This window comes from Arachis ipaensis, chromosome B2 (genome assembly GCF_059453495.1).
Source record: "Arachis ipaensis isolate K30076 ecotype BB chromosome B2, ASM5945349v1, whole genome shotgun sequence".
Classification (NCBI taxonomy): domain Eukaryota; kingdom Viridiplantae; phylum Streptophyta; class Magnoliopsida; order Fabales; family Fabaceae; genus Arachis; species Arachis ipaensis.
The window spans coordinates 104,752,972-104,766,804 of NC_142437.1; the positions used below are offsets into that span (position 1 = coordinate 104,752,972).

A 13,833-nucleotide genomic window follows, 5' to 3' on the forward strand; every position below is an offset into this window, starting at 1 on the left:
AAATTATTTTATATGTGTATCTAATTTTATAATATTATATTAATAAAAATAATATTATATTATTAAAAATAATTATTTAAAAAAATAATTATGATTATATAACTGTGTAAATTATTGAATGAAGATTAAACTTTTAATTAAATTTATTTGTCTGTATGCAATATGTTCTGATATTAGTGAAAAAATTAAAATTCAATTAATGTTATTTTAAAAATTATATAAATACAAATATTTGATTATATAAAGACATAAAACTTTTGATACTTTAAACTCTTAAGTCTTAACAATTAAGGAGTTATTATGTCTCGGATTTGGTTAGAGTGAGAAACAACGTCATAGAAACGTATAAGTTAAGCCTCAAGAAGATGAAAACATATGGTACTGACTGACACAACACAGACCAACAGAGAATATAATCTAATAAAGAAAAAGGACAAAATCGGATAGTGATTTAAATATTCGTAATAGAAGAGATTAAATATTATTTAAAAATTATTAATTTATTTAATATATTTTAATTTTTATTTATTTATTTATTAAATTAGATTTTATGTTTATAGGTTTTAGAATTTTTTTATACTAAAATAGAAATAAAAATAAAAAAATAAGTTGAAATTGAATACAAAATTTTATTTTTTACTTAATTTTTTGATATAACAAAAAAAAAACTTCTCAATATTTAACTTGTTCACATCACAGTTTGAAAATTGAATCAAATAGGACTTCTCAACTTTTTATCCAATTTCTCCTACAATAAAAGAGAAATTCACTCAATTTAACTTGTCTAAATCATAGTTTCATCACGAAACATAAAAATACTCTAACATTTCTAATCACTTAATACTATGATTACAATAACTAATAAAGTATTTATAATCTCTTATTAGATAAAAAAAATCCTAAAATTTACAAACATAAAATTTAATATAATAAATAAATAAACAAAAATTAAAATATATCAAAATAAATTAGTAGCTTTTAAATAATATTTGATCTGTTCATGAACATTTGAAACACTTATGAAAAGCAATAATTATTGGGTGGAGGTGTTGGTTTATTCTTCTAAGGTTTGTACCTCTCACTACAACCGTACGTTTGGTGTGATGAACGTGATGATTAACCATCAAATTCTTAAAATGAATCAGGGCCGTTAATTGTTTAGGTTATGTGTGATGACTTTGCTTGACGCAAAGTAAATACATTAGCGTAACGCATTAAAATAAACCAAATCCTTGATTAAAGAAACATAACAATACGAGAACACCGAGAAACCATGTTATGTTGTTGGTTTCTGTATTACATCATGTGATATGCTTTGCTGGACGATTTGCATGAAACTTACCCCCATGGTTTTTATGTGTATTTTATTTATATATAGTACCGCATGATATGCATGGTATTTTAGATATTAAATGTTTTAACTTTTATGTATCACTCTTATACACTAAAACTGGTAGTATACTTTTGATCAACCAAAAGAAGAACAGACATACTTTTTTATAAATTAAAAATTTATTTAGTATTATAAATTTTTATTAGTTTTCATTATATAAGAAAATATATTATTCTTCATATAAACAAAAAAATATATAATTTTCTTATATTTTTTAAGTAAATTGTTTTTCTGCAAAATTTAAGTTGAATTAGAATGCATATTAAAAAATCAAAGTAAATTTTCATGCATTTTTTTTTTTAACTTTCAAGTGGGCTAATCATGTCCATCCATTGGACTTGGAAAAAGTTATGTATTTTTTGTTCTGTAGGCTTGTATAATGAAATTTTTAATGGTCGTTATATCTCATTTTACGTGGGTTGTGAAAAATATTAATTAATTTTGTACATAGGTGGTGTGAGTTATGAATAAAAGCCATAGTGCTACTCATTAGTCCATTAAAAGTGATATTAATTTAAGTTGAATTGGTATAGGAGTTTGTTCACTCATTTATTTAAATAAATATTTGACTATTCAAATTCCGCCTAAAGACATAAAAGAAATTAGTAACCAATGTGTGGGGACAATTGTCTTCCTTAAGTTTATAAAAGAAAACAATAATAAGAATATACATATAGAGATAATTGTCCTATTCTTATAATTCATTTGCTCTTCAGATTAAAAAAAATTGTGTAAGAAAAATTTGTTATTAAATTATTTTGTCAATTTTTAGCAAATCAATGGTGGTTCGATTTTAATAGTCTGAGAGCGAAACTAATTCCTCTTTTGCAGTTTTCTATAAGTGCATCAAAGGTTCTCGAATTAGACGAGTATGAAGATAGAAAATAAGTTCAAAAAATGTAAAAAACTAAAAGAAATGTAACATAAAGGATTCGAAAAGTAAAATTAACTGGAATCGAAAAGGTTTGCATTGAATTTTAAAGAAAGCGATAAAAATGCCTTCGATTGGATCAAAGGACTTTAGATATGAAAATTAAAAGTACTGGAATGTAAATTGGACATGGAAATTAAAGAATGCTTGAAAGATAAAGTTTTGCAAGAATTATAAATGAAAGGTAAAGACAGTGGAAGGAACCCTACAGAAATCGAACTCGAATGCAGACTCAGAAATTCGCTAGGATATGAGTGTGCTTGAGTGTATTTCTGAAAAGAGGTTCCAACCCTTATTTCCTAAAAATTACTAATATTTATAACCCACTTCCATAACCGACCATTAATTATACAACGTTGCCTTGTATGCGAATTCTTAGGTAACTGTTCCCGCTCCTTTGCCCATGAGCGTTACCAGTAAATTCCTAACTCAGAGAAAGCCTTCGACTTCCCTACTTGTGTAACTGCTCAATTCTCCTTTCGAAAAACTATTCGATTCTTCATTCGGGTAATTGTTCGATTTGTCAAGGTGTCTAACTCGAGTCTGTGTCCAATAACTTCCGATTAATGCTTGCACGTGCATCTTTTCGGCCTCTACTTCCTTCTTGACCCTTTACCAGCATTTTGAATCAGCTTAATCTTTCAAAAAGAATTATTTCGACAAACAAATTGCCCCTAGGATTAATATGTTTGCCTTCGATGTCATTTCTTGAAAGATGAAACACTTAATCCTAATCCAGTCGTCAATCTCCTAAACCGATAATAATTACCATTTACCTTCTCCATTAATTCTGACCCGTTGGACACGTCTCCCACGATTCACACTTTCTCTCTCCACCACTTCGCCTTTTTCGCAAAGTTACTGCCTTTCTCTTTGAATTCCCTCTGTAATAACGGCTAAACCAAAACTCCCTTTAAAATTAAGACTTTCATCTTTGTTCAACTTTTCCGAATCCTTATTCTCTCAACTTCTCTTGCATTCTCCCTTCTCGTACAACCTCTATTCTTCAACCTTCATTTTCTTCTTCTCATCAATGGCTACTTCTTCATCTCACATTGCTGCTCAGGACAAGGGCAAACGTCCTATGGTGCAACCACCGGCTCCTCCAGCCTTACACGTGCTGAACCAGGTCAATGATGAAGTCATTGATGACCCACAACTTCAACTTGATGACTCCAGGATTCTTATTCCCTTTACTGTGGGTGAAGATACCCACTGTTTTGTTGGCCCCATTGAGAATTTGGAAAGGGCGAACAAAAAATCCCTTTCTTTCCCAATGCTCAAGGGGAAGATTTACTGATTAATCAGGACCTCGACATTCTATTCTTCACCAATCAGAAACCTTTTAGAAACAACCCTAAAATCACCCCTCGTGGTACTGATTTCACAGCCTGGCATGGGCATCTTGCTCCATCGAAGAATGCTGCTTGGGGGCTCTTTGGATTCAAGATCTTCTGAGACAGGACTACCAATAACTTCCACCTTCCTTGTGGGATGATTGGCATGTCACTTCTCGATGTAGCTGTCATCACATGACTTCCGACTAGTCCTACAGATTTTACCTCTGACATGCAGCCTAAACATCAATACAACATTGCTCCTATGACCTCTTACAATGACTTCATTGCTCATCACGTGGGTGCAGAGGGTACTCCCATTACAGATGATGAGCATGTGGCTTTTTTGTTCTATTGGTTAAACCCAATTGCCTTCTGCTCTTGAAGCGTGCAAATGCAGAAGTTTTTCCTTCCTCTTGCTGCCCTACTTCACGAAGGAAACAACCTCAATTTGGCCAAGCTACTTTTAGGGCATCTTTTCGGAGAACTTGGCTAATTTGTTAATTGTCTTCGAAACAACTATTTGATAAGTACGGGAGGCCCTCTCTGGCTTCTCCAACTCTGTCTTAACGCCATTTTTAAAAAGTACATGATAAAACCTGGAGATGGTGCTTCAGACAAGCAGCACATTGAAGGTTTTCGACTGGCTAACTTCAAGCCAAATTTTCCAGAAGCTCAATCGAATGAAGACCAATTTTGGGCTGTCTTTTCCCTTTTTCACTCTTGTAAAGACTTCCACAATAAGGACCGAAATTTCACCCCTTTTTTGCGTCAAAATTGTGGTCCTGCCTGGCTCGAACGTCTCCTCTTCCCCAACGATACCGAAGAGAGCGAACTCGCTAACAGGAGTTGGGCCAATTTACTAGTTGTTCAGGTGATTCCAACAGGGCTACCTCAGGATAAAAAAGAACGTTTCAAAGCAGCTCTGTATGCCCCCTCATTACACAGCTAGACAATTAGGCTTCTCATAAGCCATCCCAACTCCACTCCCCAGAAACAGCAAGCCCTTTTGCTATATCACTTTGGCTTCAAAGAAGGAGCATAATATTTGCCTCTCGAAGAATCAACAACAAAGAGAGGGTTATAATCATCTTGTTTACGATCAAAGCTCTTACATTACAAAATCTTGCTTTGATTGGTAGACCACCTACTACTCTAAATATAGTCGTACTTTAGAGGAGATTAAAAGTTCTGTTGTCCGAGTGGTCCCTGCTGCTGAAGGCTCTCCCAAGAGGCCTTCGAAAAGAAAAATCGAAGCTACAGCTTCTTCATGACAACCTCCCAAAAAGAGTCGAAGAACTCCTTCAAGAACTTCTAGAAGGGTAATTACTTTCTACTTATATATTTAAACCGAAATTCTTTGAAAAAAAACACATCCACTTACAATCTTCTTGATTTCAATCTTTCATCAGTTATAATTGCAACCATTGAGCGAGAGCTCTTCTGATGACAGTGAGCCATCCATCCAGAATCTCCTTGCTGCATCCTCACATTCGGATGATACAATTAATTCAGATTCAGGCTCTCAACTGATTCAAAGAACACGACTTGTTCCGGTAACGTTATATCGTTTTCAAATATATTTCGATTCAATCAACATAAATATCGACTCATGTATGTTGTATTTCAGCCTGTTACTGCTGCTCAATCAATCACTTCATCTCTTGCACCTGATCAACCACCTCAACAATATCAACAAGATTTAAGATAACCAGCATCTCCGTCATCAATTCAGGCCACTGTATCTGCTGAACCTCTCAAGGTAGCTTTTCCAATTTCAACTGGGACGCAAGTGGTTGATTTAACAGAGGAGCATACCCATCATTCTCCAACACAAACTTTAAATATTGAACATGTTTCTCCAACAAACCAGGCTGAAACCTCCACTGGATTTCAGGTGGCCCCTGATTCAGAATCTCCCTCTTGAGTTACTGAAACTGTTGTCCCTGATTCGGACTCACCATCTCGAATTTCAAAAACCAATACTTCTCCACAAAGAACTTCTAGTCCATCCAAACATGCTGAACTTCAAACTTCTCCTGGTCTAGGATCTGGGGATTTGTGTATGTCTACTGAATCCACCAATACTGACCTGGTTACCTTGGTCACCATCCTGAACCAAGCTATTCAGGAAGATAAAGTATGCATTTCTACCCCTACACTTATAGGTCCTTCTACATCTGGTATTCCATCTGAATGGACCAATAATACAGCCATGAACAAGCTTTTGTCAGATATTTTGAGTTCATCTCTTGAACTTCAAGTTTCGTCCCCACACTCTGCCATAGTCAACCAATTCATACAAGTTGCCAACAGAAGCGTAACTATCCAAGAAAGGCTACAAGAGATTAAAGATGAAGTGGCTAAGATCAGAACTAAATCAGAAAGCTATACCACAACTCTTCAGCCAATTAAAGCTTCCCGTGAAGAATTTGACTTAAGAATTTCTCAAGCCTTTTCTGTTCAAGCTCATTATGATAAGGAAAAAAAAGAACTTGAAGCAGAATTGGCTCAAATTACTGAAAGACTTGCCAAAATTCAGAAAAGGAAAGCTGATATAGCTATACATCTAGCCATTGTCCAACACGAACAACAAAAGCTCGTGCAAGAAATCCATTCTATTGAGGCCAAGCAAGAAGAATTTGAGAAGCAACTTGATAATGCCCAATATGAAGAATACAAGCAAGCCGAAACACTTTCATTTTTGGACAGTGAAAGGATTAAGTTACGCTCAGACTTAGCAAAGCTTATAGCACCTTATATTTCTTCACCTTAGAATTCAATACTTGTAATGACTGTCTTTATCTTCAGAATTATGCATTTTAATCCTAATTTAGCAAACAATAATATTGCTTCAAATATTTTCCGTTTATTGAATTGATTATATTTCCGAATTCAATATCCTTGACTCGATATGCATTTCCAGAATATAATCCAATCACTTGGAAAGGGCCTTCCAAGTATGGGACCATTTGCCAAGAACTCTCGATTTCTTTTCCATTGGCAAAATAACTTTCAAAACCAACTCACCTATATTGAAGCATTTTTCTTTTATTCGACGATTATAATTTCAAGCAACACTTTCTTTTTACCTAATCATGTTTTTGAGCGCTAATATTCGCTCTGAGTCTAATTCATTCAACTCATCAAACATTGCATTCCAATAATCATCGACTGGCAAATCATTTTGTTTTGATGCCCTCAAAGTATTAAGATTAATTTCCAATGGTAGCACTGCATCATGACCATATACTAATTTATAAGGCGACATACCTGTTGATCCTCTTGGTGAATTTCGATAAGCCCATAATACTTGGCTCAATATTTCATGCCAAGTTCGGGGCTACTTCCAATTTGTTTCTTGATCAAACTAATCAAAATTTTATTTGCCGCCTCAACTTGGCCATTGGCTTGTGCATAATAAGGGGTTGAAGTAACCATATTAATATTCCTTGAAGCTGCAAAATTATTGATTCGCTGACCAGTAAACATAGTCCCTTGATCAGTACTTAATGTTTGAGAAATTCCAAATCGATGGATTATATGTTCCTCAATAAAATCTATTATTTCATTTTGCCTAGCTTCTATTAAAGGAACTGCTTCGACCCACTTTGTAAAATAATCAATTGCTACCAAAATAAATTTATGATATTTCGATGAAGGGGGATGAATCAATCTAATTAGATCCAAAGTTCAACCTCTAAATGGCCATGGCTTAATAATCGAATGCAATTCAGAAGTTGGGATCTGTTGTATCGATCCATGCCTTTGACATTCTTGACATGCCTTTGCATATTCGATAAAATCTTTAATCATGGAGGGCCAATAGACATGATTTCGATATAGTACCCATTTCATTTTTATCCCAGCCTGATGAGCACCACATACGCCTTTATGGACTTTCCCTAGAACAATGTCTTTATCCTCTTGACTTAGACATCTCGAAACACTCCTGTCAATTCCTTTCTTATACAACTCATCAGCCATCAAGACAAAATTCATTGCTCGCAATTTTATCTTTCTATCGACTGGTATGCTAGGATTCTTTAAATACTTAGCAATAGGCTTCCTCCAATCATCATATGCCCATTCGCCTACACACAAAACTTCCCTTTCATCTGCAGCCACCAAAATTTGATGGATATTGGCTATGTTTCTTAATGTTTCTGGGCCAACTCTGTATTTTGAAGTAATTTGGACTAACTCATTGGCGATCTCATTCTGGATCCTCGGGATATGAACCAGGAAAACTTTTCGAAAAGAAGTTAACAACTCCCAAGCCGTTGCCAGATATTTTTGCAACTTCTCATTATTACATTTGAACTCCTTCGATAACTGTTTCAGGACTAACTGAGAATCCCCTAGGATTTGGACTTCCAAAGCCCCTTTTCCGATCAAGATTTCAAGGCCCAAAATTAAAGCTTCATACCGCCATATTATTCGAGCAAGGATATTTTAGCTCGAACAGGAACTCTGATGGAATTCCTTCTGGTGAGATAATGAGAATTCCTACCCCTGCACCATCCTTGTGCTTCAATCCATCAAAATACAACTTCCAATAATTGACTTTAATGTCGAGTACATTTTTTCCCTGGTCATTCAGATTATTCGAATTATCAACTAAAAAATCTACAATGACCTGACCTTTCACAGCTTTTGCTGGGACATACTGTAAATCGAATTCTGTTAAAGCTAGCATCCATTTCCCCAAACGATCTCGTAACATTGGAAAACTCAATATATGTTTGACAAGATCAGTTTGCGCCACAACTTTCATCGATTTAGCTACCATGTAACATTTTAATTTCATGCACGCATAATATAGGGATAGACACAATCTCTCTATTGGGGAATACCTTGTTTCAATATCAGTCAAAATGCGACTAAGGTAATAAATTGCCCGTTCATGTCCATCCTCATCATCTTGGGCTAACATACACCCAATTGTGTTTGTAGATGCTGCAATGTACAGTTTTAAAGGCTCATGTGGACGAACACTTGCCATTATTGGAGCCTTAGATAAATATACCTTTATCGATTCAAATGCCTGTCGATGCTCATGTGTCCATTCAAACTGTGAATCTTTCTTTAGTTTTACTAAAGGTGCAAACACTCGAGTTCGATCAGAGAGATTCGAAATAAACTTTCGAAGATAATTCACTTTTTCCAAGAACGATTGCACTTCTTTTTTTTACTTAGGCGAAGACAATGCTAATATTGCATCAGCCTTACTTTTATCAATTGCAATCCCTTTTTTATGAACAACAAAACCTATGAAGTTCTCGGCTGACACACCAAAGGCACATTTCAAAGGATTCATTTTTAATCCTTTCTTCCGCATAGTGACAAACGCTTCTCTTAAAATGATCAATGTGTTGATTCACCGAAATCGATTTAACCATAACCTCATCGATATACACTTCCATAAATCTCCTAATATACTCATGGAATATGGCATTCATTGCTCGCTGGTAAGTTACACCAGCATTTTTCAAACCGAAAGGCATAACCACCCACTTATAAGTGCCTAATGCCCTAGGACAACAGAAAGCCGTTTTGGACACATCATCTTCTGCAATGAAGATTTGATTATAACCTGAGTAACCGTCCATAAAACTTAAAATTTTATTTTTCGCTGCAGAATCGATCAACATGTCTGCTATTGGCATGAAATACTTATCCTTCGGGGTGGCATTCTTCAAATCCCTAAAGTCTATGCACACCCTTAATTTTCCATTTTTCTTCATTACGGGAACAATATTCGAAACCCATTTTACATAACATGCGGTTCGAATAAATTTTGCTTTGATCAACAGTTCAATTTCTTCTTTAATATTTGGATTGATTTCTGGAGCAAAACGTCGGGGAGTTTACTTCACAGGTCGAGCATTTAGTTTCAATTCTAATCAATGCTCTACGAGAGAACGATCGAGACCAGGCATCTCATGATAATCCCAAGCAAAACAATCTTTAAATTCATGTAAAAGATGGAAAAGTTCAGTTTGAAAAGAATCCGCAAGATTCTTACAGATATAAGTAATTCGAACATCATCAACAGATCCCAAATTAATTTCTTCTAAGGGATCTTGAGATTCAATCCCCGTCAAAGTGATCCTCATCTTTTACTGAATATTTTTCAAAATCCAAAGGTTCTAAATCATAGATGCAATCGAAAGAGAAATCAACAGATTCATTATGAATGAAATGAACTTGATCATTTGCTAGATTAATAACAGCTTCAGTTTCAATACAATGGACTTCTACTATTATATCAACAGTTCGACTAATAATATCATTTGCATTACATAATGAAGAAAAACTTAAACCATGACTAAATTCGTTTGAAGACATCAAATTTTTACTACTAAAAGAAGACATTACATTCCTAAATGATTCAACTTCATCAGAAAAATCAACTTTATTCTCTACTGAAGGGAAATTACTTATATAATTATTTAAAATTACCAGGTAATTCGAGACGTCTTGAGCATGTTCCATCGAATACCGTCTCGAATCCATCCTAAGATAAACAATCCCAACCAGTTGGGGGCATATCAAGGTGTGGATAACGCAGCTTCACCGTCAAGCCTTCTGAAGACAAATAGCAGCCTTCACTGTTATAAGAATTCAACACCCTGTCAACATTTAAAGGCTTCAATTTCGGACTATATACCCTAAAATCGACATGTAGCTGTTCGACATACAAATTCAAATCAGCCTTGACAATTTCAAGTTTTCCATCTTTTGTCCAAAGGAGGACACTCTGATGCACAGTAGATGGTACAGCTCCAACACCGTGAATCCAGTCTCGGCCCAATAAAGCATTATAACTTGCCCTCGATGGCACCACCACAAAAACAATATTTTGCTCAGAAGATCTCACTTTCACCCCCAAAGTAACCAGACCTTTCGCGGGAGTAGAAGTACCACTAAAGTCTGTCACAGCAATGTTGGTGGGAACCAAATCATCAGAATGCTTACCAACTTTCATCAGCATCCTCTCTGGCAAGAGACTTATTGCTGCTCCACCATCAATTAAAACTCTATTTACTTTAATTCCACTTAAAGTAGAAGTAATATAAAGAGGGCGAAGATGAGATTTTTGTTTTTCAGAAAGCCTCAGAAAATACCCTAGTTCATCTTCATATCGGATGAAAGAAAAAGCTTCTTCAGCATCCATGTCATAATCTTCTTCAGGGTCGCCTTCATACTCACCCAAGTATTCGGTCAGAATAATTGAAATAGTTCCAACCATCTCATCATCTTCTTCCTCAAAATACTCTTCCGCCAAATCGGCATCCTTATCTTTGTCTGCGCCTAGAGTATGAGCTATTCCTTGCCTTTATCCAACTTCGCAAGAGAAGGAATACCCTTTGGGCATGTTTCCCCATCAGAGGGAAAGACTATTCGGGAGTGCACCGAAGACATTGCCCCCTTGCTTTTGTCAGACTGAGGCTTCTTACTTTGAGGTAGACTCCTTCTTCCTCTTCCCCTCGGGTATCCTCTGGCCCGACCACGTTGATAGGGATACTGGTTTCGAGGATGCCCTCGATGTCCCCATTGTGGATTCTGCCGATATTGAGCATCTCGATTCTGGAATTCTTGACTATTCCGAATCCACTGGACACCTATAGCCTGAGAGCGGCTTATTGGTGCGATAGCATTCTGCTGAGGAGCCTTAGAACTTTGCCCCTCTACTCGCCAAATTGGTTGCCTCTAACGAGCCTGCTCTTCTCTATGAGCCAACTCCTTTTTCATCCTCTCTTTCTCAAAGATCGCTGCAGCCTCAGCGTCAAATACAGCATTACATCGGGGACACAGAGATACGTCCTGATCTTTGATCTTTTGCTGCACCAAGAAATCTAACAAACCATCCCCTGCTCGAGGATATACTGATCAGACTTGTGATTCGAAATCACCTAGAGCCACATCGAATCCTAACCATATTTACTCCAAAATATGGTTCAACAAAACCAACTTCCACATCGAAAGGATCAGCATCTACTTTCATCTCTTTTTTCCCATCATCAAACTTCAAACGTCTTTCCATAATGGCCTCCTGAATCAAATCCCTGAAACAAACACAGCTATTAGTCGAATGACTGGTTGCTTGGTGACATTTATAATAAGGTTTTCCTTTTAAATCTTTTGCTGAAAGTAAAGTTATACCCTCAGGTAGAATTAATTGTTTATCTTTAAGCAACACATCGAAAATCTGATCAGATTTTGAGATTTCAAAACTATACTTCTTTCCACTTTTTAGCTTTGAATCATTCGACTTTTCATTACTAGGGAGCTTTTTAAGTAGAGAACAGACATATGGAGGACCTTTCTTAAGTTCATCCAAATCAACCTCTGCTTCGAAATCGAACTCCTCTCCCGAGGAATCCATGGCTACATAAGCAACCTTTTCCTTTCAAGTAAAAGGTTTACTCCTTAACTTTTGTTCATTCTTATATTTTTCCTTTTCTTTTTTCATAAGTTCGACCTGACGAACCCTTTCAGCTAAATAGGCTAAGTCAGGTATATGCACATTAAGCAATTTTTAACGCATATAGAATCCTAACCCCATAACTGCTATTTTCACCACTTCACTCTCAGGTAATGACACGTAACATCTACTTATAGCATTTTTAAAACGTATCATATAATCATCAATGGTTTCTCCATCTGCTCGTTTCAAAGCAACTAGATCAGTAACTGCTACATTCAACTCCCCTCGATAAAATTGAGCATGAAAAGCAGTTTCCAACTGATTTCATGTCGTTATCGAATTCGGTCTAAGATTCAAAAACCAAGTAAACATATTCTTTCTTAACGAATAAGGAAAAAACTTCATTTTCAAGTTCTCATAATTAGATAGATTCCCAATCTCGACCAAATATCGAGCGACATGTTCAGTAGTTGACTCTTCGACTTTTGCTGCAAATTTTGTGATTATCTTTGGATTTTTCACCCCTCTAGGTACTTCAACCATTTGAACAACTTGAGAAAAAGCATACAAAAAATGGGGTCGGTTCATAAAACCAACGTTCAAACCAACTCGATTGAGCACTTCTTCCACAATTCTTGCGACTTGATAACGTTCACCACCATGATTAGCACGTAATCGGGCTAGAACTTCATCTGCATTTTGACCACGGGGAACTATCTGAAGATTCTCTCTGTTTAAAATATTATTTTTATTTTGAAATACATTTTTGAATCTCTAATTATTCCCCCTGACATCATGCCTTTCACCTTCATCATAATCAACAATTCAAGCAATTCGTTCAACTTGCCTTGCAAGACGTTCGAATTTCGATTCGTGATCAGTCATCATGGGATTTAAAATTGTGGTCATTTGTTGAGTCAATAAGTTGACTAAATCATGATAACTTTTCTCTACATATTGTTGAAATACCGCCATGGAATTAGAGGCATTCGATGTAGAGCCCACATTATAATAACGAGAAAAATTAGAATACTGTTGTGGATTTTGAGAATTATTTACTCCATTTACACTCTCAAACTGAATGGGAGGAAGAAAACCATTCACTGGAGGAGTATGTCCAGGAGGATGGCCATAAGGAGGCCAACCAGCAGTTACTGGAGGCTGGACTGGTGGTACGTTACTACGTGGACGAATATTACGTCCAATATTTTCAGTTCACTTACAACCAAACCTTCCGAACGTGAAGTAACGTCCGAAGATTACACAGTTACTGGTATGCTATCATTGGTGGACAAACCACCATTCACATTTGACACTTCATCAGCCATGTGAATAATCCTTCCACTTCTCAATTGCATACACCAATTGACACAAAATTTTTTTGACACACTTCACTTTAAAACTGTCCCACCGAGTGTGCCAATTTGTTTTCTCAATTTTTAGCAAATCAATGGTGGTTCAATTCTAATGGTTTGGGAGCAAAACTAACTCCTCTTTTGTATGTACCAGTTTTCTATAAGTTCATCAAAGGTTCTCGAATTAGACGAGTATAAAGATAGGAAATAAGTTCAAAAAATGTAAAAGGCTAAAAGAAGTGTAACATAAAGGATTCAAAAAGTAAAATTGATTGGAATAAAAAAGGTTTGCATTGAATTTTAAAGAAAGCGATAAAAATGCCTTCGATTGGATCAAAGGACTTTAGACATGAAAATTAAAAGTACTAAAATATAAATTGGAC

The 13,833-nt window shown here is 35.7% G+C and overlaps 1 protein-coding gene across 1 annotated transcript; it reads right to left on the bottom strand.

Annotated features, from left to right (window-relative positions):
- Nucleotides 1-7,354: 7,354 nt before the first annotated feature.
- On the bottom strand, nt 7,355-9,408 carry LOC107627566 (uncharacterized). The gene is made up of 3 exons (XM_016330403.1): nt 9,013-9,408; nt 8,091-8,708; nt 7,355-7,996 (listed from the first exon to the last, which is right to left on the bottom strand). The coding sequence occupies exons 1-3, from the start codon at nt 9,406-9,408 to the stop codon at nt 7,355-7,357; spliced, it is 1,656 nt and encodes a 551-aa protein (XP_016185889.1).
- Between the last annotated feature and the right edge of the window lie 4,425 nt (nt 9,409-13,833).

Excerpts from the sequence above, each read along its gene's own strand:
- LOC107627566 (XM_016330403.1), bottom strand. The coding sequence starts at position 9,408 with ATGAAGAAAAATGGAAAATTAAGGGTGTGCATAGACTTTAGGGATTTG. Across the intron at positions 8,709-9,012 it reads TTGATCATTTTAAGAGAAGC|GCATTTGAATCGATAAAGGT; the intron begins GTTTGTCACTAT and ends GAGCATCGACAG. Across the intron at positions 7,997-8,090 it reads CTTGCTCGAATAATATGGCG|TTATCGAAGGAGTTCAAATG; the intron begins GTATGAAGCTTT and ends GTCCTGAAACAG.